This window comes from Maylandia zebra, linkage group LG20, assembly GCF_041146795.1.
Source record: "Maylandia zebra isolate NMK-2024a linkage group LG20, Mzebra_GT3a, whole genome shotgun sequence".
Classification (NCBI taxonomy): Eukaryota; Metazoa; Chordata; class Actinopteri; order Cichliformes; family Cichlidae; genus Maylandia; species Maylandia zebra.
Genome location: NC_135186.1, coordinates 15,987,647 through 16,014,464, shown reverse-complemented (window position 1 = coordinate 16,014,464; position 26,818 = coordinate 15,987,647). Strand labels below are relative to the sequence as shown.

At 40.7% G+C, this 26,818-nt stretch overlaps 1 protein-coding gene across 1 annotated transcript in view; it reads left to right on the top strand.

Moving 5' to 3' along the window:
- The window catches only part of ntsr1 (neurotensin receptor 1 (high affinity)), an 87,138-nt gene that overhangs the window by 19,476 nt on the left and 40,844 nt on the right, over positions 1–26,818 (top strand). Inside the window, exon 2 of the mRNA XM_076878393.1 lies at positions 18,688–18,889. Coding sequence (XP_076734508.1) covers positions 18,688–18,889 — 202 coding nt within the window. The remainder of the gene's footprint in view (positions 1–18,687; positions 18,890–26,818) is intronic.

Here is a 26,818-nt window from a genome sequence, read left to right as displayed (position 1 = left end):
GTCATTACTTTATTATGTTTCTGGAACTGATCTGTAAATCCCTTTTCTCTAATTGTTTTATTGTTTTCTAACAAAATGTACATTTACACAGTAACAGGTTAGTTATGTTCTCTTCAAACAGGTACCAGAAAACAATGGGTGACATTATGGTTGCGCTTTCCATCTTTTCTACAGTGTGTTTGGTTTATACGGTTGTCTGGCACTTCAGTGTAGCTTCGCTAAAGCCTTTCCATATTAGGGAAGTTCTGTATCTACTGCAACCTATAAATATTTCATTATTAATAAAGTCACTTAAAGTAGGCTGTGTTCATGATTTGTGCTACTGGTGCTGAAGTACAATCTGCAGCCGCAGCAGAAATGGAGGTTCCTAAACCAGTTTTTGTTCAGCCTGTGCTACTAACATACTGATAAAACTGTCCTTTTTAAGTTGTAATTATTTATCAAATGACTGAAGACATTGCCAGCTTATTTACCTAGTACCTGGGATAGACTGGACATTTTGTTCAGTCTGTTTTTTATGCACTAATCATACCATGATTGCATTCTGCATAAATTTGTTATGACCATGTAGTAAATGACACGTTCCAGAAAGAATACTAAAAGCTTTTTTAAAATGGTGGTGTGATAATAGATATCAATTAGTTTTTGGTATATGACTTTAGTGACCACCATATTTGTGCTGGATAAATCAAGCTGTAGCACGAATGCGAAACCTCACCAGAGAGATAAATATTAATGCGGCTTTATCCATAGGGGCAGCTCACAGACATGAAAGCAAGTCTGTTAACACCAATCGAGCATCTGCCATCTCTCATGAGCTTTGTCTAGCTGATCCAAGCTGAAAGCTGAGCTGCACAGGGCCAATATCTAAAGAGGCTGTTAAGAACAGTGATCAAAACTCAGCTGTATCAAGGGGCAGCTGTGTGGCTTTGGCTGCATGATGTTTGTGCCAAGGTGTCTGTGTTTATTTTAATAAGATAAGATCATTTATGCCAAAAACTTGAGAAATTTCTTTGTTACAGAAACCAAAACATTAAACATAGCTCAGTAATATAAAACTGTTAAATAAACATCTAAATACAATCTAAATTCAACAGAATATAATGTATAAACCTGAATATATTTGTATAATAGTATTAAGGAGCTAAAATGCTGTAGTATGATACAATAAGCTGCTGATCTGTGGCAATGTGCAAAAGGACCAGATGATGACAAGAAATAGAAATATGCTGCAGACAAGGTAAAAGCTAAAATACATGTGACAGATTTCAAAGATTATACTTAGTTTCTAAAAATGGTCAATTTTGTGAGAAATTATGGCAACTAAGATTGCACAAACTGGATCATCATCACCACGAGTGAGTTAGACTCAGGAAGAAGAAAGCCTACAAAAGTCCAGACAACAAACCACAGTGATTTTTCATCTTCTGGACATACTTGAATTTAATTTCAAACGTTACTAAATGTTGCTGCTCACTCTGATTCTCATTTTCCCCAAGAAATCTGAAGCCACTGTGGCAGTACATCAACTTTTTCTTCTTTCTAATGGTCTGCAGTTGGTGCCTTCTTGGGTAAATCCATTAATGGTGAATGGTGATAGTTAAAATGCTAAAGTCAGGGCTTCACCATTAGTCCGTGTCTAAGAACAGAACTAAGAACTAATGAGGCTGAGTGTTCTCTGTCCCACTGGCCATCATTCATTATTAAGGCAAAATTCCCCGAGCTTTGCAGCCAAATATACATGCCTGTCAGTATATTTGCCTAATAGTGTAAAGGGTCTTGTGACTAAGGTGATGGCGTCGAGAGACAAAAAAATGAGAATAATAGCTGATGCTTCCATTGTTTCCATTTCTGGCTCACTTTGCAGTTATTATGTGAAATCTAGCAGAGGTTCCTTTGATTTTCAATTTCCTGCTTTAATGGAATATTAATGGGTATTCCAGGTGAAATTTTTTTCCATGAGGCATACAACGTTGGCTGTTCTACATGTGAATTAAAAAAGCATTAGTCCTCTTGTTTGTCACAAGCTGGAACCCCTTCACACTCGTTCAGCAGTCAGATCACGTTTCCATTTGCAGACACTATGGGTTTACACCCACACATTTAAATCTGAGCTAAGCACACTACAGTATATCTGCTGCTCTGGTGATAACACATTATTTTGTGTGCTCAGTCGCACAAGCATTTAAAATTCACAGCAATATCTTAATTGGAATGGATTTGCTCATAGGGATGAATTTGTAAGAGAAAGAGAAGTTTTGCATCTTTAAACTTTTGAACACTGACACTTTTGAAACGTAAAACCTCAAAGCCAAAATAATCTCTAACCACTGATGTAATTTATTGTCACATAAGGTGGCCAATGAACAGAGAAAACTGCTGAAAGCTATTGGAGGAAGCAGACCAGCTCACTTATCAAGCAGAAGGAAAAAATGCCACATCTGATGTATTTTGGCACTTCACTTTGTCCCTTTGAGTAACAGCAAGATGTCTTGAAAATACTAACTTTTTAAAGAGAGAACTTCTTGCAGTCTTGATTGAGCCTCAGCTGACTGAGTTTTTGCTACAATTTTCTATAGCAAAAATCCATGTTTTGAAAAAAGCTTTGTGAAATGGTTCAGTAGGAGGTCACTACCTTGACTGGGAAAGGAAAACCATGGTCCAAACATGAAGCCAGACATGTGAGTGAAGCACTGAATTGAGCATCTTATGAGCCTTAACCACTGAGACTCATCCAGCCATAGTCCAAAAAAATGACATGCAGCCCCTGCTTTGTTGACCCACCACATATAGACATATGCACTAGAATCGACTGTTGTGTGAGCTGGATAGCAGGTGAATACAGGAACCTGAAAATGTTCACCACTGGTGATGCAGACTCGTTTTTGTGTGATGTGAATTCTCAGGTAAGCAAGGAGCCTTAGCTAGTGTTTGAGATGACGTGGTCTACAAAGCTGATTCTGGGTTTCTGGGACGATGAAATTGCAGAAATACAAAACTGTAAACAAATGGTTATTTTCTTGGTGTAAAACTGATTCAAGACAAAAAACTATTTTTTAACTGTAAACATGAACTAATTGCCACAAATTTCAGTTCTGTTTTTTTTTAAACTGGAGTCTTTATTGAACCCTCTGACAAGTTAAAAATAGAAGAAGAAATCAAATAGTTCATTTTTGCTACATCCAACATTTTTGTGCAGTTAATTGCTTAAATATTTATTGTGTAATTTATTCAGGTTTTTCAGGACATAAAAAAATCACAAAAGCTCATCAAATATGATACACTTGGCGTTACTGGGTTAAAGAGAAAGAAGCACGATGAACACCAGGAAATAAATTAAATTTCATGAACGGAATGATTTGTAAAGGCAATAGAAGATATAATGATAATTTGCTTAATAACCCTGAAGAAATATAGGAGCATGGACATCTGCTCCTAATGCAGCATTTGACACTAAAATAATCATTCCATGGCCATAAAGAGAGCTACTCATGATAATCAAGACAGTTATGTCATCTAACAGAAAGCAGAACCGCTTATACAAATTTGACCACAAGGTTCCAAATGTGGAACTGATTTACAGAGTTTCATTTGCCTCTCTTCATTCTTTGAGCCCGCTTTTGTAATCTTTTTCATTTCTGCAAAACTTATTTATATGTGTATGCTTTTGGCAGATGCTGATTGGTCCTCCTTATATTTTAGTGAAGCATGACTATAGTGACTTCCACAGTTTGACTTGGATTACAACCTGCCCCTCCTTGTCATATATTTTATTTTATTTCATGTACGCCAAAATGGAAAATGTGTAAAAGTTCATCTTGTAAGACTAGGTTTGGCACGGTGAACAGCACTGAAACAGGAAGACAAATAAAAACATATTAAAAAGTCACGAGAAAGAAATACAGTTGAAAAAAAAAGTGTATGTAGACAGATAGGTTTAATATTTCTTCTGCATGTGTCAAATGTCAGAACAAGGTTTCACCATAATTAAATGTCTAATATTTCAGTTTTCTTGCACTTTACTCCCAATTATCCACATTAGCTCGCCCCCATTTTTTGGCTTTCCAGAATTTCGCACTAAAGCTGGAGTTTGGTCTCACTCTAAGGCTAAGGGTTTGTTTTGCTGCACCGCTTCTGCTGTTCTCCTTATCAGCTTTAATCAGTCATTCTTGTCTAGGAGGCAGGGGGAACCTCAGAAGTCAGCCAGCCTGTTCATTAAAACCATTAACATTTTTCATTCATGATTATCCCTTTGAAAAACAACAGCACTGCATCGCTGTGTGCCTCTGTGCGAGTATGTGGTGGGTGGAGAGTGAATGCCTTTGGGAAGGAGTGACACATACATTGATTAAGCGAATATCCACACAAATTAACAAGTCAGACATCAGCGCACGTTTTCACCATACAGGCAGCTCCACAGCAGCTGCAGCAAGATGTCAAACAGCCCCTCCTCTCCCTTTCTTCTTTTTTACCCTTTCATTATTTTCCCTCATTAATCTTTAATGCTGACTTTATTCTCCATTTTGTGTACAGCAAAGGTAGCACAGTTGGATGAAAATTATTTGGTCAAAAATCAAAGTTGGCACTAAAATGTAATTTTATTGAGGATTTTAAATAATTTCTCAGTGGAACTGTTGATGTTTTCATCATTCTTCGGTAACAGTAAACAAGAACTTCAAACTACTGCTTCATGCATTTGCCAAATTGATTAAATAAAAGATGCACAACATCGCATTTGTTGCAAAAAGGTTTTCAACAGCACCAAATCTCACCCACTCACTTTTGTTGTGCTCCATCTCTCTAATTTTTCTCTGAATGTGCTTTTAATACCTTCTGTTTTCAGCATTCTTTTTAGATACTTTGTTTCATCACTATCTCTCACATTATCTCTATTAATAGGCTTCCAATCTTATTGCTTTTCCACCAGTCAACGCAGTAGTTGCTTTAGAAGAATAATCCGAGATAGTTCCATAGAAATATATGTTTGCATTGAGATGGCAATATATATTTTCACTGACTTCATCAAAATGTTCAGACAAGACAGAATAGGTTCCAGTGAGAGTGATGCCATACAGGGTGATGTTTGGCTTTATTTCAAGTTTCATTGAATGGCAAATCACAAAAGATGCTGAAATACCTTTGAATCAGAGCATATGACAATTTTTCATTTCTTTGTTTCAGTTCTATTGTCAAACACAAGACTAGCATATAGTGTGTGTTTAGTAGCAATAAGCAAATTTCCCTGTTTTATTAAAAAATTAACAAAAATATCTGATATATTTTTTGTGTTTCTTTCTGTTGCCGACTCTGTGGCACTCAGTCGGTCTTATTGTTGTAACCACAAGCCTGATGGCAGAGAAAGACCCCTGTTACACTGTGGAAGTATTTGTACTATTGTCTGCAGCAGTCATGATAAGTGTCTGGCAACTGCTAAGGAGGAGGTCATGTAATATCATTTAATTTGGGACCTCATGTCTACTGTGATGCAGCATGTAAAAACCAAGTCCAAAATTGGCTTCCTAAAATTTAAAATTGTTGGGCTCAACAAGCAAGAAACAGATTTCATTTATCTACTTATTTATTTATTTATTTATTTTAAACTTCAAAATGTCAAACATTTAATTATCGTGGTCTAGTAACAATGCAAAAAGAAAATACACACTTGAAGCCAAGGTTCAATGTAGGCCGGAACAACTTGGAACACCATTCAGCACTTTCAGCAAATCAGTATTTAAATCTTAAATTAACAGATTAAAAACTGTGCTGCGGTTTATTCCAGCTAATGGCAAAAAAATAATTGCTTAGTACTGAACATCCCATGAACCACCTAAACCTTTTTTACATCCCTTTCCAATGGTGAATGTGTCAAATTTGGTGCAGGTGTCTTAAACAAGTAGATGCATTTTTTTGCAAACAGCTTAACAGATATCGTCAAACAGACTCTTTCTGTGCAGTTTGCCTCTGCAGCAGAAATACATTCAGAGATCTGTAATCAAAATAATAAGGATCTTTCCACAACTGTTTCTAATAATTTGCTGATAAATGGCAATTTAATTTAAAGACTAATAAATACCAAAAAAGATGGCATGAAGATTTTTTTAAGTATAGGAGTTACCTCAGCATGCGTACAGTACGAAAGGAACACAGCTGAACTGTTAATAATGGTTAGCAATGAAGGCCAAGTGCTTGTACCATAAGACTTCCAAATTGTTCTCTAATGAGAAAGACGAAGGCTTAATTTTACCCATTATTGTAGTGAAGTCATTTAGTGGAATTGGAGCTAATAAGGTAATTGACTCAGGATGCTGAGGGCCCTCTTCATAAGGGGAAGAACTTTTAGATCTCAAGTCCATCACCTTATTAACGAACTGATTAAGGAATGTATTACAGCCATCATCACAGAGTATGACAGCCTGCTCAGGTGGGGACAAAACAATGCTGTTAATAGGCTCAAATAATACCCTAGTTTTTTTCTGTTACAATTTATGAGATTAGTGAAATAAGAAGATCTGGATTCTTTCACTGCCTCATTATGAGAATGGAAAAATTCTTTAAAATATTCTCTATGGACAATCAAACCAGTGGTTGTCCATAATGCTTTTTGACGGGAGCGTCAGAGTGAGCTAGAAACAAAATAGTGATAAGTGGTTTTGTAAGGAGAGACCTGGTCTATAATTACAAGATAATGTGCACTAAAAGAATTAATAAAGAATGAGCAAAAATAAAGAATTTACAAATATTATCATTAGAGAAAGATGAAAATTGAAAGAGAGAAGAAAGAACAGAGTCAACAACAAAACAGAATCAATAATAAAAACAAGTTTAAAAAAATCATTCTAAGAGACACTGCAAGGTTACTCAACCCAATTTAATTTAAGTACAAATGGTCTAGGGTAACGCCGTAAGTGAAGACCAAAGTATGCCCTACAAATACCTGCTAGTAACAAAGCATGTATGTGCAGGGCAACAAAGTAACAAAGCAGTAGGTATCATACTAATACTAAAATCATGTTATTAACTCTAGCCCAAGCACTAAATTTCTGTCTGTGGCGCAACAGTGGGCCATGTACTTTGCTAGTGCAATAAAAATGTTCCAAAAGCCACAAAAGAGCACAAACACAGTCAAAAGACAAAGTTCAGTAACTCCAATTACTGGATGAAGAATAGCAGTTACCTGCTGACGACAGCTGACTCACTGAGTAACTCCTCTAACTCCAGTGGATGAGTTTCAAAAAGCAATAAACAGTTGTCTAGGTGGAAAGTCATTGAGGCCAAAACTGTCTTTGTGCTAGACTGTAAAACACAGGCATTATAATCCTTTTGTCATTTTGTCAGGCCACAGGGATGTTTTACACCTAGTCTTATCCAGTGATTCACATATAATCTGTGTTGTAGTTTCCAGTTCAGCTCATTTTGCATATACTAGTGCTTGCAGCAGAAAATACATAACCTAATGTGATAGAAAGGATCAGCTTTGTGTCATTCTGAATCTTTCTCCTCACCCCTAAAGATTTTCTCATCTGTGAAGTGAGGGTTTTTATCTGTAATGAAATCACACCACTGGAATCTGCTTAAGGTCAGTTGAAAATTAATCTGATAAAAGTTTGTTTTAAGGAAAGCCTGTTCGGCTTGATTTGTGCAAAATTTCCAGCAACTTCACTTCAGTCGTCAGCCATCAGGGTATATAGAGCCCAGTCTGTGTCATAGAGCCATCTCAAAAATATGAATAATGCATCTCAAATATCTCATCCAAGCTTTTTTTCATAGCACCTGTTCATCTTCAAATGTAGTCTACCAAAGCTAAGGACTGGCTCCACCATTTCACATGTTGAAGTGTTCTAGAGCAAGAAAACTGAAATATTAATGAATAAAGAAATAACTCCAAGTGATGTGACACAAGTGTAATATACGTATAATATACTATAGAGAACAAAGCGATCTAAGCACTCCACCCTCTACATTGATGGGGAGAAGGTACAAAAGGGTAGAAAGCTTTAAGGAGGTAGAAAGGGTAGAAAGCGGCCGAGAGTCCACATCTCGGCCAACCTTACCTGGTCAACAAACATTTCCCACCAGGTAGGGAAAGCACATCAAAGACTGTACTGGGCCTGAGACAAGAAACTGCTTCCGTTCCACCACCAGAGCCTTCTGACTTACTGCTGCACACTCTGGTTCAACTGCTGCACCGCGGAGGACAAGAGGAAACTGCAGCAGGTGGTGAAGGCAGCAGAGCGGGCAATTGGCACTAACCAAGACATTTATACTGGCAGACTTCAGCAGAAAACCAGCATCATCATCAAAGACCCCTCACACCCTGGACACCCCCCCCTCCCTCTGATAAACGCTTCAGGTCCATCAGGTCAAAGAAAAATAGACTCAATAGGAGTTTTTACCCATAGGCTGTCAAACATGCCCTACCTCCACCCTGATTGGAGGATAACTGCACTGCCAACACTCATGGACATTACACCTTATTTATCAACCGTATTTCTATGTATACTTTAATGCAACCAAAATTCCTATCTCTTCAAACTGTATTTATTATAACACTATTTATTATAGTTGCAACAGCCCCCCAACTCCACCCACTACATATATATGTATATATATGTAGGAGTGTAGGTGGAAATATGTGTGTGTAAGTATGTTCGCATGCATATATATATATATATATATATATATATATACACATATATATAAAAAAACACCCAGCACGCCCATGCGGGCGGTTTTATCCTTCAAGCTCGGGTCCTCTATATATATATATATATATATATATATATATATATATATATATATATATATATATATATATATATATATATATATATATATATATATATATATATATATATATACATATATATATATATATATACATATATATACACACACACACAGTGGCTTGCAAAAGTATTCGGGCCCCCTTTGAACTTTTCCACATTTTGTCACATTACAGCCACAAACATGAATCAATTTTATTGGAATTCCACGTGAAAGACCAATACAAAGTGGTGTACACGAGAGAAGTGGAACGAAAATCAGACATGATTCCAAACACTTTTTACAAATAAATAACTGAAAAGTGGAGTGTGCGTAATTATTCAGCCCCCTGGGTCAATACTTTGTAGAACCACCTTTGCTGCAATTACAGCTTCCAGTCTTTTAGGGTCTGTCTCTACCAGCTTTGCACATCTAGAGACTGAAGTCCTTGCCCATTCTTCTTTGCAAAACAGCTCCAGCTCAGTCAGATGGACGGCGTTTGTGAACAGCAGTTTTCAGATCTTGCCACAGATTCTTGATTGGATTTAGATCTGGACTTTGACTGGGCCATTCTAACACATGGATATGTTTTGTTTTAAACCATTCCATTGTTGCCCTGGCCTGATGCTGCCACCACCATATTTGACAGTGGGGATGGTGTGTTCAGAGTGACGTGCAGTGTTAGTTTTCCGCCACACATAGCGTTTTGCATTTTGGCCAAAAAGTTCCATCTTGGTCTCATCTGACCAGAGCACCTTCTTCCACATGTTTGCTGTGTCCCCCACATGGCTTGGTGCAAACTGCAAACGGACTTCTTATGGTTTTCTGTCAACGCTGGCTTTCTTCTTGCCACTCTTCCGTAAAGGCCAACTTTGTGCAGTGCACGATTCCCCCATCTGCAGCTCGTCCAGAGTCACCATGGGCCTCTTGGCTGCATTTCTGATCAGTGCTCTCCTTGTTCGGCCTGTGAGTTTAGGTGGACGGCCTTGTCTTGGTAGGTTTACAGTTGTGCCATACTCCTTCCATTTCTGAATGATTGCTTGAACAGTGCTCCATGGGATGTTCAAGGCTTGGGAAATCTTTTTGTAGCCTAGGCCTGCTTTAAATTTCTCAATAACTTTATCCCTGACCTGTCTGGTGTGTTCTTTGGACTTCATGGTGTTGTTGCTCCCAATATTCGCTTAGACAACCTCTGAGGCCGTCACAGGGCAGCTGTATTTGTACTGACATTTAGTCATTAGCACTCATCAGGCAATGTCTATGGACAACTGACTGCACTCAGACCAAAGGAGGCTGAATAATTACGCACACCCCACTTTGCAGTTATTTATTTGGGAAAAATGTTTGGAATCATTGATGATTTTCGTTCCACTTTGTATTGGTCTTTAATGTGGAATTCCAATAAAATTGATTCATGTTTGTGGCTGTGACAAAATGTGGGAAAGTTCAAGGGGGCCGAATACTTTTGCAAGCCACTGTATATATATGCATTTATGTGCGTGTGTGTATTTATGGGTGTATCCATATGTATGCAGGTGTATGTATAAATTGGACATATCTTTCTTTTGTAAATGTAAATTTGTCTGTGTTATTGTCTGTGTAAATACTTACGATATTGTGTACTTCACACACGGAGAGATGCCAAACTGCATTTCATTGTTTTTACAACAATGACAATAAAGATCAATTCCATTCTGTTCTATTAAAGATGCCTCATTGTGGTCCCTTCTAAATCCATCGAACCAGCACAATTTACTTCTAATATAGTTTTTATGCTATTAACTGGTGTGCTCTGAAAAAAAAAAGAAAGAAAAACTGAGAATGACCTCCTGTCTAAAGCCTGAAAAACAGATCCCATGAGGAATAAGAGTTCCATTCTCCCTCAGATCGCTTCAATTACAACATGCCACAAGGTTATCATGGATTTTTGTCCAGTGGCAGGAAAACATGTTGTCTTTAAAGCCCTCAAGCCTGTGCTGCAATTTGCATATTCCATGTGTCTGTTTTTATTAGAGTTGCATGTTGCTTGTTTGTGGCAGCGCATTCACACTCACAAGCTCTCTGTATAGCATTTAGCTCACACAAATCCTGACACTAGTTTACAAACCATCGTGTCACTTTTAGCCCCTGGTACAATTCCCTTTTATTTATTAATGATGCACATATGATTGACAGAAGTCAATAAATACTGCCAACCCACCATCATAAAGTATAACAAATATTATTGCATTATTATTATTATTAAAATATATTCATTTTATTGTTATTATTATTGCCATATACAGTGGCACCTTTCAGGTATTGTGCTGTATCAAAAATAGGAAACTGTAGACTTTCTTGTGTTTGAATTTTTAAGCCCAAAAAAACATTAGCATTTTTATATGTTCCATTTTTTATTTGTATTTGTTTGTTTTTGGTGTTCTTTATGTTTGCTTGTTTATTTTGGAACCAGAAGTGACCGTATTTGAACAACAGGGTAATGCTAATTAATGGAACTAATGATACATAGCAATGATAAATTTTGGAAGCTTATGATATATTAGCCATACAATAAACCAAAAATTATCATGAGGGTCCTCTACCAGGGTCCTACGCAGTATCTTGAGGCACTGTGCTCTTCTGGACAGAGATCTCAGGCATCGTTTCCCAGATGAGCTGGAGCCACTCACTCAGTTTCTGGGTCACTGCCCAGAGTGCAATGATTACCATATCTCCTTGAGCTCTTCTCTCAGGCCTTGGTGTTTCTCGAGCTTGCCAGCTGTGATAGACCCCAGCCTCTATGGATCTTGTGGTTAGTGCATGTTCCCATGCTGCCATGATTAATGTTTATGTGCAGTCTTTCAATTGAGTTCAATTTTATTTATATAGTTCAAAATCATAACCCCCTCCGCGAATCACTACCTTGTTGTGGTATAGGGTTTTGTGTGTCCCAGGGATCCCAGGGGCTATAGGCATAGGGTTACAGGGGCCCGGACTTGGAGCCAGTCCTGGTGAGGCTGCTTGAAGGCCTAGCTCAAAGTAGGGACATGGCCCACCCTGGCACCACAAGCAAGTGCGGAGACCCTCACGGAACAATCCCCAGCTCCTAAGACTAGCAACTGGGACATGGAAAGTCACCTCTCTGGTGGGGAAGGAGCCAGAGCTAATGCATTAGGTTGAGCAGTACTGGCCTGTTAAGTGCCTGTGTTGGTGGGTTATCTGTTTCTTAATGTGTGTATGCATGTGTATGCAAATTCACCTGTGCAGGGGCCCGGCTGTGATTGGTGGACCTAAGGAACGGCCTGATGTAACTGGTTCCTGCTGTCGACCTGAACTATAAAAGGGCGACCGAAGAGCTGCGGTGTGGGGTGTGTGGCAGACTTCCCTTGCACTTGCCTCAGGTCCAGATGGAGCAGCCGTAGCAATAGCTATTTGGTTAAAAGGTCGGGCATGTGTGTAGTGCGGAGCAAGTAGGGGTGAGCTGCCCATTATTTTGGGAAGCCTTCTTTTCTTCTGTGTTTTTAGACCAATATAGCCACCTTTCTTTGCAAGGACACTCAAAAGCCTGCCATCCATGGATTCTGTTAGTGTTTTGATCTGTTCACCATCAACATTGCATGCAGCAGCAACCACAGCCTCCCAGACACTGTTCAGAGAGGTGTACTGTTTTCCCTCCTTGTAAATCTCACATTTGATGATGGACCACAGGTTCTCAATGGGGTTCAGATCAGGTGAACAAGGAGGCCATGTCATTAGTTTTTCTTCTTTTATACCATTTCTTACCAGCCATGCTGTGGAGTACTTGGACGTGTGTGATGGAGCATTGTCCTGCATGAAAATCATGTTTTTCTTGAAGGATGCAGACTTCTTCCTGTACCACTGCTTGAAGAAGGTGTCTTCCAGAAACTGGCAGTAGGACTGGGAGTTGAGCTTGACTCCATCCTCAACCCGAAAAGGCCCCACAAGCTCATCTTTGATGATACCAGCCCAAACCAGTACTCCACCTTGCTGGCGTCTGAGTCGGACTGGAGCTCTCTGCCCTTTACCAATCCAGCCACGGGCCCATCCATCTGGCCCATCAAGACTTACTCTCATTTCATTAGTCCATAAAACCTTAGAAAAATCAGTCTTGAGATATTTCTTGGCCCAGTCTTGACGTTTCAGCTTGTGTGTCTTGTTCAGTGGTGGTCGTCTTTCAGCCTTTCTTACCTTGGCCATGTCTCTGAGTATTGCACACCTTGTGCTTTTGGGCACTCCAGTGATGTTGCAGCTCTGAAATATGGCCAAACTGGTGGCAAGTGGCATCTTGGCAGCTCCACGCTTGACTTTTCTCAGTTCATGGGCAGTTATTTTGCGCCTTGGTTTTCCACACGCTTCTTGCGACCCTGTTGACTATTTTGAATGAAACGCTTGATTGTTCGATGATCACGCTTCAGAAGCTTTGCAATTTTGAGACTGCTGCATCCCTCTGCAAGATATCTCACTATTTTTGACTTTTCTGAGCCCGTCAAGTCCTTCTTTTGACCCATTTTGCCAAAGGAAAGGACGTTGCCTAATAATTCTGCACACCTGATATAGGGTGTTGATGTCATTAGACCACACCCCTTCTCATTACAGAGATGCACATCACCTAATATGCTTAATTGGTAGTAGGCTTTCGAGCCTATACAGCTTGGAGTAAGACAACATGCATGAAGAGGATGATGTGGACAAAATATTCATTTGCCTAATAATTCTGCACTCCCTGTAAAGTGTCCTATAATGCCCGTAAACCGGAGGTGAAGGATGCTTTGTGTGCAGGCTTGGTGGAGCGGGGCATTCTCCCTTCCCCGAAGGCCGCTGTAAAGCGGCCTGGTAGGGGCGGCGTGGAGGTGGCTCCGGAGGCTGAGCCGGAGCCAGATGCCAAAGGACCCGTTGGCGTGTCTCCGGCTGAGGTGGAGCCTGATGCGGATGAGGCGGGGTCGGATGCGGCAGAGGTGGGGTCTGGGGCGGCTGAGGAGCCTCAGGCAGTAGGGTCTATGGAGGACCTCCGTTTGACCCTCCGTATTAGCGAGGTAGAGGTTCGCGCTAAAGAGCTTGAGGTGCAAGCTATGCACCTCCGGGTCAGAGCGTTGGAGTTGCGTAAGCCCGCCGCTGTCTAGACACCTGCTTCCGCTGCCTCCACACCTGTCTCGAGTCGCCCTGACACATCCACAGTTACTTCACCAAGTTTTGACATCACCAAACATGTTAAACTAGTACCTCCGTTTCGGGAGGCTGAGGTTGATTCCTATTTTAACGTTTTTGAGCGTATAGCAGCTGCATTGAGTTGGCCTAAGGAGTTTTGGGCGCTGCTACTCCAGCGTAAGTTAATCGGCAAGGCTCAGGAAGTATGTACTAGCCTTTCCATTAATGACAGCCTCCAATATGATATTGTAAAAAAATCAATTCTGCACGCATATGAATTAGTTCCTGAAGCTTACCGTCAGAAATTTCGTAAAAGTGAAAAGACCGCTGAACAAACCTTTGTGGAGTTTGCCCGTGAGAAACATCGCTTGTTTGAACGCTGGATGCAAGCCAGCAAAGTGAAGGATATTGAGGCATTGAAGGAGTTGGTTCTTTTAGAAGAATTTAAAAAGTGTCTCCCGGATCAGTTGGTAGTTTATCTAAATGAGCAGAAGGTGATGTTCCTGGCAAAAGCAGCAGTTTTAGCAGATGAATTCACCCTCACACATAAAGTCATTTTTCCAACCGGGGCAGGACGAGAAGTGAGGGGAGGGCAGGAAAAGAGACAAAAATCTCCTAAACAGACCCGAAGGGCGAGACAGGAGGAAACTGAAAAGCGGGAATGTTTTTATTGCCTTGAGTCTGGTCACCTGATCGCCAGTTGTCCTGCGCTGCAGAAGAAAGAGCAGCGCAGAGGGTCTAAGGGACCCGTGGGGCTCATTAAAGTAGTTTCCCCACCTATCGGTCCTGATCAGATGCAGGGGTGTGACCCAGAAATGGAGGTAGAGTCACGTTTTAAACCCTTCCTTTCCCAAGGCTTCGTTTCGGTGGCAGGAGAAGAGAAGGACAGGGTTCCTATCACCATTCTCCGAGACACCGGGGCACATCAATCTTTTATGTTAGATGATGTGTTGCCACTGTCGGATAAAACCGCCTGCCACACGGATGTGTTGGTGTGGGGAATTGTTCTTCGGGCGCCCCTTCACAGAGTATATCTACACTCACCTATCACAACTGGACCTGTGAAGGTCGCCATAAGACGACAGTTGCTGTTTAAAGGTGTGTCCTTTATCTTGGGCAACGATTTGGCCGGGGGGGAAGTGTTTCCACCGCCTGAAGTGATGGATACACCTGTTGCTGCTGATCCAAAAGCGACAGTTTTTTCCTGTTTGCGCTGTTACGCGGGCGGAAGCGCACAAATTTGCTGATGTGGTTAGTATCGCAGATACGTTTGTGGCTGGGGAGCAAAAACCTCCTGTACGGGAGAAAGACAGTGTGGGGGATAAATGCAGTGTGCTAAAATTAATACCGGCATTGAGCGGCGATGTGAATAAAGAAGCTTTGGTAAGCGCTCAGGAAAATGACAAGTCTTTGAGTTCCTGTTTTGCAGCCGTTGTCACGGCTGGGGAAAGCACCCTTCCCCGTTTTTTCCTGCAGGATGGCGTGTTAATGAGGCGGTGGTCTTCTGATCAGAGTGGAACATCAGGTGTTACACAGGTGGTGGTACCATCTCAGCATCGTGATCAGGTGCTAAACTTAGCACATGACGTCGGCATGGCTGGGCACCTCGGAATAAATAAAACTTATTACCGAGTGCTGGGCAATTTCTTTTGGCCTGGCCGTGTAGTGTACCTGACTATGTGAGTCAGCTTCGAGATAGGCTTCGCCTAGCGTGGAAAATAGCCGGGGAAAACTTAAAGCAAGTGCAAACTAAAATGAAGGCTCGTTTTGACAAAAAAGCTGTAGATAGAAGTTTTCAACCAGGGGAGAAGGTGTTGATGTTACTGCCTGTGGTAGGGTCCAGTTTACTAACACAGTTTGCTGGTCCTTACAGTGTTGAATGTAAACTCGACAATAACCATTATGTGATTCGCACTCCAGATCGGCGGCGAAAAACCAGGGTTTGTCATGTGAATACGTTGAAACTGTTCTATCCCTCCAAGTACTAACCAAGCCCATCCCTGCTTAGCTTCCGAGATCAGACGAGGTCGGGCTTGCTCAGGGTGGTATGGCCATGCTCTCCCTTGTTTTAAATGCACTTTAGAACAACACGCAGCAACACTACACATGAGCGGGAGGAGGGAGGTATGGGGTCTTCACACACCCCCGTTCTCTGCTAGTCATTGGAGCGGGGGGGCTGGGAGGAGATGTTAGCTGTCCGATTGGCCTCCCTGCTGCTGCGGAGCCTGGGACGGTCTGCTTGCCTCCACCCCGGGGGGAAGGGTAACATCTCTTGGGTCTGGGTTCTGTTTCCCCCTCTGGGGGCGAGGGTACCTGGACCCGGGGTATAGAGTATGTTTGGGGAGTGTGATTGTGTGTACATGTCCATTTATGTCAATCCTTCCATTGGGTGAGTGCTGAGTGTTTGTATATGTGTGCATGAGGGTGGGAATGCATGTTTGTGTCTGTGTGTGCCTGTTTGTCTGTGTCTATATGTCAGGTCGGGTCTTACACTCCACCTCTCTGGAAACTCCCAGGCCCTCCAAGGCCTATCTCCCCTCACCACACTCCCTGCCGGTGACTGATGCCCTCAGGGGTCGGTGCATTGGTGGTTCTTGGTGTCCGGGGCTGGGCGCTCAGGTATGTACCGGCTCACTCCCAGTGGCTGCCTGGCGGGGCCTGGCACCTGTTGCTCAGTCAGGCCTCCTCCGGGGTGCAGGGGGCCTCTGGGCCTGCGGCTCGATTCACTCTGGCACAGCTGGCTGCCGGCAGAGCCGGCGGGCACGCCGGTGCAGCCCCCTCTAGCTTCTGCTCGGTGGATACTGGGTGACGCCTCGTCTGGGGAATCTCAGCCCTTCCCATGAGGGTGGCACGGATGCCCCTCCGGTGGTCCTCTTTGGGCTCTCGTGCTCTGGGAGCCTCTGGATGTCTGGGGCCTGGATCTCCTCCATGCCTGCTTCATGCCCTGGGGGACAGGGCTATGGCTCGCTACATCCTCTTGCAGACCATTACATGTGGAAACCATTTGAATACAAGCGCGCTGATCCACACAGGTATGCACACGGGTGTTCACTGCTCGTAGACTTAAATTACACCTTTCTTGGCTGCTACTTCAAAGCACATTGTGCGCTGTCTGTCCTGCGTGCTGCACAGCAACATTGAATATTCAGTATTTACTGCTGTTTACACTTAGCTAGATTAATGCGATGGTGTTGTGTTTAGTATGTTGCTTTGGGGTTTTTTTTGCTTGTTTTCTATTCTTCTTCTCTCAACAGGTGATCCAGGAGATTTTTTTTTCTCCCCCCCTTTCTCACTGTCCCTCTCCCCTTCTGTTTTTCTTTTCCTTCCTCTTTCTTTCTCCCTTTCCTATCCCTCACTCATGTCTGTCCCGTCTGTAACATCTGAAAATAAAATATAATAAACAATAAAAACAAAGGTCAATCAAATGGACCAATACGGCAATGCCACGATGATCCATTTGGCAAAGTAAATCCATTGGGTATCCTTGTTGGTCTTCAGACAACAATTCTGATGGCTAAAGAACCAAATGGGACAGGCAAAAAAAAGAAAAAAAAGAAACTGTTCTATCCCCGTAAGCAAAATACAACAGCGCCCCGGTGTGCGCTGTTGCCATCCTCCCCGCCTACAAACTGTCGGATGACGGATTATCTGGGAGGGATGATGCTGCATTAGGAAGTGGGCTGAAAAATGCAGTAATTTTAAATGATCTTGAATCATTTGTTGCCGATTTACCTGAAACTGCTCAAACTGATATCATTACTCTGACAAAAAATAACTTTTCTCTGATCACCAGCGTCAAACGACTGTCTTAAGTCATGACATTGATGTGGAGGGGCATAAGCCAATTAAACAACATGCGTACCGGGTGAATCCAGTAAAAAGGGAAATAATGCAGAGAGAAGTCAATTACCTCCTTGAGCATGGCTTAGCCGTTCCAAGTGCTAGCGCATGGAGCTCCCCATGTGTGTTAGTGCCCAAATCTGACAATACTCCTCGATTCTGCACGGATTATCGAAAGGTGAATGCGGCCACTAAAGCAGACTCTTTCCCATTACCTAGGATGGATGACTGTGTTGATCGGATGGGATCCGCTACTTATGTGACCAAATTGGATTTATTAAAGGGATATTGGCAGGTTCCTTTAACTGCAAGAGCGTCTGAGATCTCTGCATTCGTTACCCCCGATCACTTCCTTCAGTATACCGTGATGCCCTTTGGTTTGCATAATGCGGCAGCGACATTTCAGCGCCTGATGGCTAAGGTTTTGGCCGGGGTCCCTAACTGTGAGGCCTAATTAGATGATGTGGTCATTTATTCTGCTTCCTGGAGCAGTTATCTCCAAACCCTCTTAACTGTTTTTAAGCGTTTCGAGGAAGCATCACTCACTGTAAATCTGACTAAATGTGAGTTTGGAAGAGCCATATATATATATATATATATATATATATATATATATATATATAGATATTTATATTTTCCATACAGGTAATCTTGACATAAAACAAGAAGTAAACTGAAAGATGGGCCAAACATATATTATATAGATATAGATGCAAACAGAAGAAACACGGGAGCCATCTTTAATCTCCAACCTATTATGGCGGTAGGGCCAATCATCAGCCTCGAGGGACACTGGGTTTTTGTTTTGTTTTGGGGGGTTTTGTTCTATTTGTTTGCTTTTTAAATAACATATATACATTTTATCTTAGTGAAGCAGATACATAGTTTTTCTGTCAGCACTAATCTCCAGTGTTTACAGCCTTCTCTCTTTTTGAACAGGTAAATGCATTCCTGTCCTTTGTCATACCGATGGTGGCCATATCTGTTCTGAATGGGGTCATTGCCAATCAGCTGTTGCGGATGTTTCGTGAGGCTGAGCAAGACAACCGTGTCTGCATGATTGGTGCAAATCCCACCATGCTGAATTTCACTGTGGAGTCCAACCGTGCTCAGTCGCTACGCCATGGAGTTCTTGTTCTCCGTAAGTAAACACTCCAACACTTTTCTGACAGGAATGGGATCTGGTGTGGTCTTCTGCTGCTGTTCAAGGGTTAGCAGGTTGTGCATTTTTTTGCATACCTGAATTGTAGCAAATGGTTATTAGTTTTCTGTTGCTTTGCTAACGGCTCAAAGCAGTTTGGTCATTCTCCTTTGACTTGAGGCATCAAGACATTTTCTGCTGTCATTGAACATGCAACTAAACATAATAATAATAATAATAATGGATACTTTATTGATCCCCATGGGGAAATTACTTGTTTTTCTCTGCATTTGACCCATTCACTCAGTGAAGCAGTGGGCAGCCCACTAAGCAGGCGCCCGGGGAGCAGTGTGTAGGGACGGTACCTTGCTCAGGGGTACCTCAGGGTAGCCGTTAAGTGGATTCGAACCGCCGACCTTCCGATCATGGGGCGACCACTTTACCTACTGAGCTATCCCTGCCCCTACAAAACATGGCTCTATTCATAGCATAGCATGTAAATGTGAGAGTAAAAATAGTGATATCTTATAATTATATCAAATTTGTACAAAGTATGTTCAGTGTATAGAGACAAACGTATATAGCGGATCCTAGGGATCTATTAGGTAATACAAAAGGTAAAAACATGTTTTATATCCTCTTTTATTCATTTCTTGAGAGTTATTGATGTTTCTGTAAAACACTAGAATTCTGTAAATTCTGACATTTTGAAAATGCATATCATTTATTTATTATAGTTTATTTAAATGAGCAAAAATACATTTTCATAAATCTAATTTTTAAAAAGCTTTAAGCAATTACCAGTCATGGTGTCACGGTTCTGGGTCAGTTTAACCCAGTATTTTGAGTTGTCATGTTTTTGCAGGTTTGGTTTAGTTCCATGTGTCATTTTCTGTCTGTCTCTCAGTGTAGAGTCTGCGTCTTAGTGTGATGGTTTCTTCTTCCTGTTTTATTGTGAAGGTCTGCGTCTCATGTGAGTGTGTTCAGTTTTACCTCTGTCTCGTCTTGTTGATTATTCCCAGCTGTGTCCACCACCTGTGTGTAATTCCCCTGTGTTTCTCTGTGTATTTAAGTCGTGTCCTCTGTCATTGTAGTTGCTGGTCTGTCTGTGTATCCACCATGTCTCACCCGTGTGTTCTCCCTGCTGTCCAGCTCCTCTGCTCGTTCTCATTCTTGTCCAGGTTTGTGCTCTGTAGTTTAGTTGTTTCCAGTCTAGTTTAGTTCGTGCTCCATTTGCTGTTTGTCCATATTTATTTCGTGTTCAATAAACCACCTTCACTTCTCCACTACTGCCTGCGATTGGATCCTCATTTATTATTTTCACACGGCTCTCCTCACCCACCGTGACACATGGTTCACTCCCTGATTTAAAAAAAAAAAAAAGATTGAATTACAAATTACCAGGATTTATTTGACACCATTTGCAGAGGTTTTTAATGCAGTGGTGTTCTTTTATCATAGCCAATGTTCAGCTTGAAAATTAAATGATAGAGATTTACTTATATGACAAGGTTATCACTATGAAGACCACCATTTTTTAAATAAATGAGAAATGTTCACAAAATGTTGTGATATAGCCTTGGATTTTAGATGCTGGTGTTAACAGACTTCAAGCTTTGGAGGATATTAATAGCCTGTTAAGCTGTCCTCAACCTTTTGTGCTTGGGTACACTCCATCACCCACTATGAGAGGCATAAAACTCACTAAGCTTCCATGCACGCAAGCATGTGCACTTTATCGATATCCACCTGCATTAACTCAGCAGCTTCATCAGTCTATCAGTGATCCACACACCCATCACTCCAGCCCTGCAAATGATTCAAAGGAGGCTTATCCTTAGACATATCCTTTTAATCAAATGTGGATAAATTATGAGCTGCAAATAGTCATCATCGGAGACCCGAAGAAACAACCCTTTTAAACATGTCTTCCAACATCTTTTTATGACTACACCTACACCTAAAATTTCCCGGTGGATTCCTGCTGTTAAAATTTCCTCGATTTTCATCATTACAAAATGCTAAACTTCAACAGTGACAGTCTCACAGCAAACTACATGCAATCTAATGATGTTATTTCAGGGTGATCTTGGCTGTACACAAGACTGGTCCTAAGCATGAGCAACTTTTTTGTTAGACAAAAGCTACAAATGTTTGTTAACTTATTTTCATTAGCCTTCAGTTTCGCTTAACTGCCCCTTTTCTTTCCCCATCATAAAGTAAAACAGAGAATGGATTATTTCCATTTAATACTGTCTTAGAACAACCAAATATATTTAAAAATGATTAGTTAAACTTAAAATTAAGGGAGTGCATCACTTACCCACCACTAGCCTGTCAAATAATCTAGTAAAGTTTAATTTATATCTATATTTAAAACTAATGGTTATTTGTATTGTTGTCTGCAGTCATTTTACTTTTGGCACAAGCAATTCCACTGATGTGTACAAAGCTTTTGAGATTCACAGCTGAGAGAAGCCTTAACTGATTCAATGCAGCATTACTACATTTAACTTTTTTTCCCACAGTGACAAAACTTGTGAAAAAGTTGGGACACTGTAAAATCAGAATCAGAATCGTGTTTATTGGCCAAGTATATGTGCAGACACATACAGGGAATTTGGTTCCGGTAGATGGTGGCTCTCAAGCACAGCAATGTAAAACACACACACACACACACAAACACACACACACACACACACACACACACACGTGTCTATATATACACATTACACATACATACACAAAGCTGTGTAAACCAACTATAAATAACGAATCTAAACTTATATACATATAATACAGAAATGAATGAGGTGGAATGAATACTACAAAATGTACATAAGGTGCAGCTGCAGTCTGGCAGTGGGAGCAGTGTGACAGGTCAACTGTTAAGAAGGGAGATGGCGAGGGGAAAGAAACTGTTCCTGTGTCGGGTGGTCCTGGTCTGCAGGCTTCTGTACCGTCTGCCAGAGGGCAGCAGATCAAAAAGTCTGTGTCCAGGGTGTGAGGGGTCTGTGATGATTTTCCCTGCCCGTTTCCTGGTTCTTGAGAGGTACAGATCCTGGATGGAGGGCAGGGGCATGCCGATGATCCTTTCTGCTGCCCGTGCAGTCCGCTGCAGTCTGCTCCTATCCTGTTTAGTGGCTGCTCCATACCAGACTGTGATGGAGGAGCACAGGACAGACTCAATGACCGCAGTGTAGAACTGGATCAGCAGCTCCTGTGGAAGACTGTACTTCCCCAGTTGTCTCAGGAAGTACATCCTCTGCTGGGTCTTTTTGAGGATGGAGTTGATGTTGGTCTCCCACTTCAGATCCTGGGAGATGGTTGTACCCAGGAACTTCAAGGTCTTCACAGTTGACACAGGGCTGTCTGATATGGTGAGGGGGAGCAGAGTTGAGGGATGTCTCCTGAAGTCCACTGTCATCTCTACAGTCTTAAGAGTGTTCAGCTCCAGATTGTGCTGACTGCACCAGAGTACCAGCCGCTCAACTTCCTGCCGGTATGCAGACTCATCACCATCTTGAATGAGGCCAATGACAGTGGTGTCATCTGCAAACTTTAGGAGTTTGACAGCCGAGTTCTTGGAGATGCAGTCGTTAGTGTAGAGGGAGAACAGTAGTGGTGAGAGGACATGTAAATGTAAATAAAAACAGGATGCAGTGGTTATCTTAAACCCATATTCTATTCAAAATACAACAAAAAAACCCCCAAATGTTTAAGCATAATCATAAAAACTGTTGCCATATTTTGAGTTTGATAAAAACCGCTGGAATCAGATTTTGCTCCTAATTAGGTTAATTGGCAACACGATCAGGTATAAAAAGGACATCTCAGAGTTTCTCCAAGAAAAATAGGCAGCCGTTCACCAATCTACAAAAAAAAAAAAACGCACCTACAGATTATGAATCCATTTCAGAATAATGTTCCTCAAGAAAACTATGAATGTCACATCTCTACGTGCAAGGGACAAGTCTGAAAATAAATACTGGATGCCTGTTATAGTTGGGCCCTCATGCAGCACGATTCTGGCATGTAAATCATTACATGGGGTCAGACTTCTAGAAAACACTGTTTATGAACACAGCTCTCTGTGCCATCCACAAATGCAGGTTTAAGCTCTGATAAAAAAGCATCTTCCAGAAATGTTGCTGTCTTCTCCTGGCCAGAGGCCAGAGGCAAAATGAAAAACTGTTAAAATTTTTTATTAGAGTCCAGATTCTGAAGTGGCCTATCTGTAATATTTTGAGATAATCCACCCTTTACAGCTCTAGTCCAAAAATGTAATTTCTGTGTGGTAACAATTGTTCTTCTGATAATTATTTACCATGTTGTCAATAGTTGTGGTCAATAAAATGCAGCTGTATGAAAAAAAAAAAGTACACCTTCTTTCTTTATTAAAGCTTTACACATCCGGACATAATTAAAAATAAAATCCTCAGCAATTGGGCACACACAAGCCGAAGCAAAGAAGCACTGTGTGAAAAACTAAGTAGACTTTATTGCTTCCATAGAAATTACAAGGGTAACTAGCAACCAGGTACTGCTAATCAGGTGCACTTGATTAACTGATCATCTGTAAATATAAAGCAGAAGTTTTTGCAGTTTGCTGTTCTGAAGCATTCAGGTCTTTGCCACCCATCAATCTGGGAATGGTTTGAAGCTTCTTTCCAAATAATTTCAAGTCTCTCATTCTACAATGAGAAAGATTATTCACAAATGGAAGTTGCTAATCTTCCCAGGAGTGGCAGTCCCAAGAAATTCTCCCCAAGGTCAGACCATACACTGCTCAGAGAAATTGTAAAAAAAAAAAAAAAAAGGATATTTTGATTTCACCCATTAAAAGAAACAGCAGAATTTCCAGAAGCATTTTTCCTGATAGGAGTCATATTCAACTACCATAGCCAGCTACTTCATACACACATTTTCTAAAAGAACTGGTTCTTACATGGCAGTTTTCTACTCTGTCTTAGCACTCAGAGCAGTTTACACAACTTGCCTCAGTCATACAAGCACTTTTTTCTATGCTTTTTTTTCTATGTCATTACTTTCTATCATTCACCCATATTTATACTCTGATGAATGCATCAGAGAGCAACGTGGGGTTAGTATCTTGCATAAGGATATTTGGCATGCAGACTGGAGTAGCTAGGGATCAAACGACCAACTTTGCAATTGGCAGATGACCTGCTCTACCTCCTCTACCCGTAGCTCAGGAAGGGTGCAGTGGTTTAACTGACTGGGCCTGGTTCACTTACAGTTTTTTACAGACGCTAGGACACATTTCTCAATACTTAGGTCACTTTTGCAAAACTCCTCACACAGTGAGCACAACAGAGGTCTATGTGGGCTAAACTGAGGACCAGTTATCATTGTTTTGGCACAAAATGCATTTAATGACTACATCTCTCAAATTTCATGAATTATTTTCTCACTCAGACACAACAACTGCCAAAAATCTTTGTACGTACAGGACATTTTGCATGTGCTTACATACTGTTTTCAAAACTGTTAAACTTATGGCCAAAACAATAACACAATGCAAAACTTAAAAAGACAGCAAAATTAAACAGCAATATTTTATTGAAACATATTTTAAATCTAAAAATGCAGTTACTATTGTATGTGTATCAGTGGATGGTGTGTATACAAATTCTTGTATTTTGGGATTACTTAGTGCAAAAAAAAAAAATACATAAACAAATATTAACGAATTCTGCATGATGTCTGATTCATTCCAGTAACATATATTGAAATTATAAACAGAGATGTGTCCTTGTTTTACACAAGAAAACACTGTGTAATGCTACATGTTGTTAGTGTTTTTTAGGTCATTGTTTTGTGGGTGACAAAGTGTGTTTGTCGGCTGTCAACCTTTGCTAGTGTTCTGGAAGAATGAGTTTATTTGAGACCTGAATAAAGTGCTTTGGTAGTTGTAGTGCATTTTGAATGTGAAATGAACTGCTTTGCCAAGCTGAAGGTCAGTTAGGAGAATTGTGTGAAGAGTTTTGCAAAAGTGACCTAAGTATTGTGAAATGTGTCCTAGCGGCTGTAAAAAACTGTAATACCTGGCTCGTATGACACTGGCAAAAAACCCTGGAATATATATTTCCATTTATTTGAGAGTCATTGAAAATATCTTTCGTCCCCTGTTTGATGAAACGACACATGATACCTGATCTCTGGCATTTCATGAAAAATTCACTGTGTAATAAAACATATAATGTCTTTCTATAATAATTCAATTTTCATTCTTCGGAACCATTTGTCAAATCACAGAATGACTTTCAAACTTAACTGGATCAAGGGGGAACGTTGTATTCAAATGGGTTCCATTTTTTCTAATATTCCCAATTATAGCAGTAGTTGCTGTGATCTGTCCTGCTGTACTCAAAGTAATGTCGCACTTTAGTGACAATCCAATTAGCTGGATAATGTCAGGCAAATTAAATACAGAAAAAATACATTTTGTAATGATTTCTCGTACTGTTCTGACTTAGAGTGCTATCATTATCATACAGAGACAGGCAAATCTTAGTTGTAATATGTCTCACATATAATGTGGTCTTGGGTTATGAGAACAGACCAGTCCCTCCCTTCCTTTTACTCCCACTCCATGTCCTTTACTTAATTAGAATTATTCTTCATATGTGTGTGCGATAATTACAGTTGAATAGGTCCAAATTCTGAACCCAGTCAAAACATAACCTGTCTTTGTTTCATCATTGACAATTCAAAAAAAGCTTTTACTACAAAAAACACAAATCTAGTAAAGATTCATGAAATCTGCCCCCAGGGTTTTGTCACTGATGTTTCTGCCTTTATCACCCATCACCCAGAAGATTTCAGTTGCCTTCCCAGCATTGCCAGTACATTATCTGTGCTTGCTTTTGGTAGAACTTTGAATTGGGTCATTATTAATATTGGTGGTCAGAGACTTGTTCAGTACTTGAATTTCAATTTTTGATCTTATTTTTCTTCAAATAAATTTGGTTTGTTTGGTTTAGCTGTAATTGGCTTTTTTAATGCTCACATTTATGTATTTAACATCTAACAACCTACAATTTACAATGCTTTTTGAAATATATACATATATATAGCTTTACATTTTGAAGCTTTTAGAATTGTAGGGGTCTTGCAAGTGTTGTTCTAATTTTAATGCAGGATAAACAGCCATACAGAGCAAATACTCCCCCAACTCATTCTATTTCAGTATAGAGTGACACTCTACTGCAATTTTCAGTTCTTTATGGTCATACTGCCTTCTCTCATATGTTAATCAGATATCACTCTACGCCTGTGTGTGTGTGTGTGTGTGTGTGTGTGTGTGTGTGTGTGTGTGTGTGTGTGTGTGTACTTAGCACAGTAGCAGAACAAAACATGGCTCACTCAAGTTAATAACAATTCACCAGCCTGAAATCGAGGTTTTCCAGAAATTGATCATTTGTCGGAAAACAAGAACCAAATCTAAACATCTGCAAATCTAATGGGCTCGGCCAGAGCACTATGAGGAAGGCTGTAGCTCTCACTTCATTTTAAAGGCATAGATGGAATAAAATAAAGAGACCTATTCACATAAACAAAGAATAAAATGTAAAAAAAATAATAATAAAATAAAATAAAACTCAGACCATTCTCAATCCGACGCGTAACATAGCAACGATTTGTCACATCCCGAGGCGTCCCATAGGAACGCGAAAGGTAACCTTCTGCTTCCCTATGATATGCGCTGGATTGTGGATAGAATCCAATAGAATGACGCTCCCGGCGGTAACATTTGTTCCAGCAGTGTATTCCAGCCCTAACCCTAATCTTAACCACAGACTTGATCATATTAGATAGTGTTTTCCAAAGTAATTAATGATGATAAAGTAAAACGAAATGTACATGTAGATTCATTCCAAATGGTTCTCATGTTTCCTGACGTTT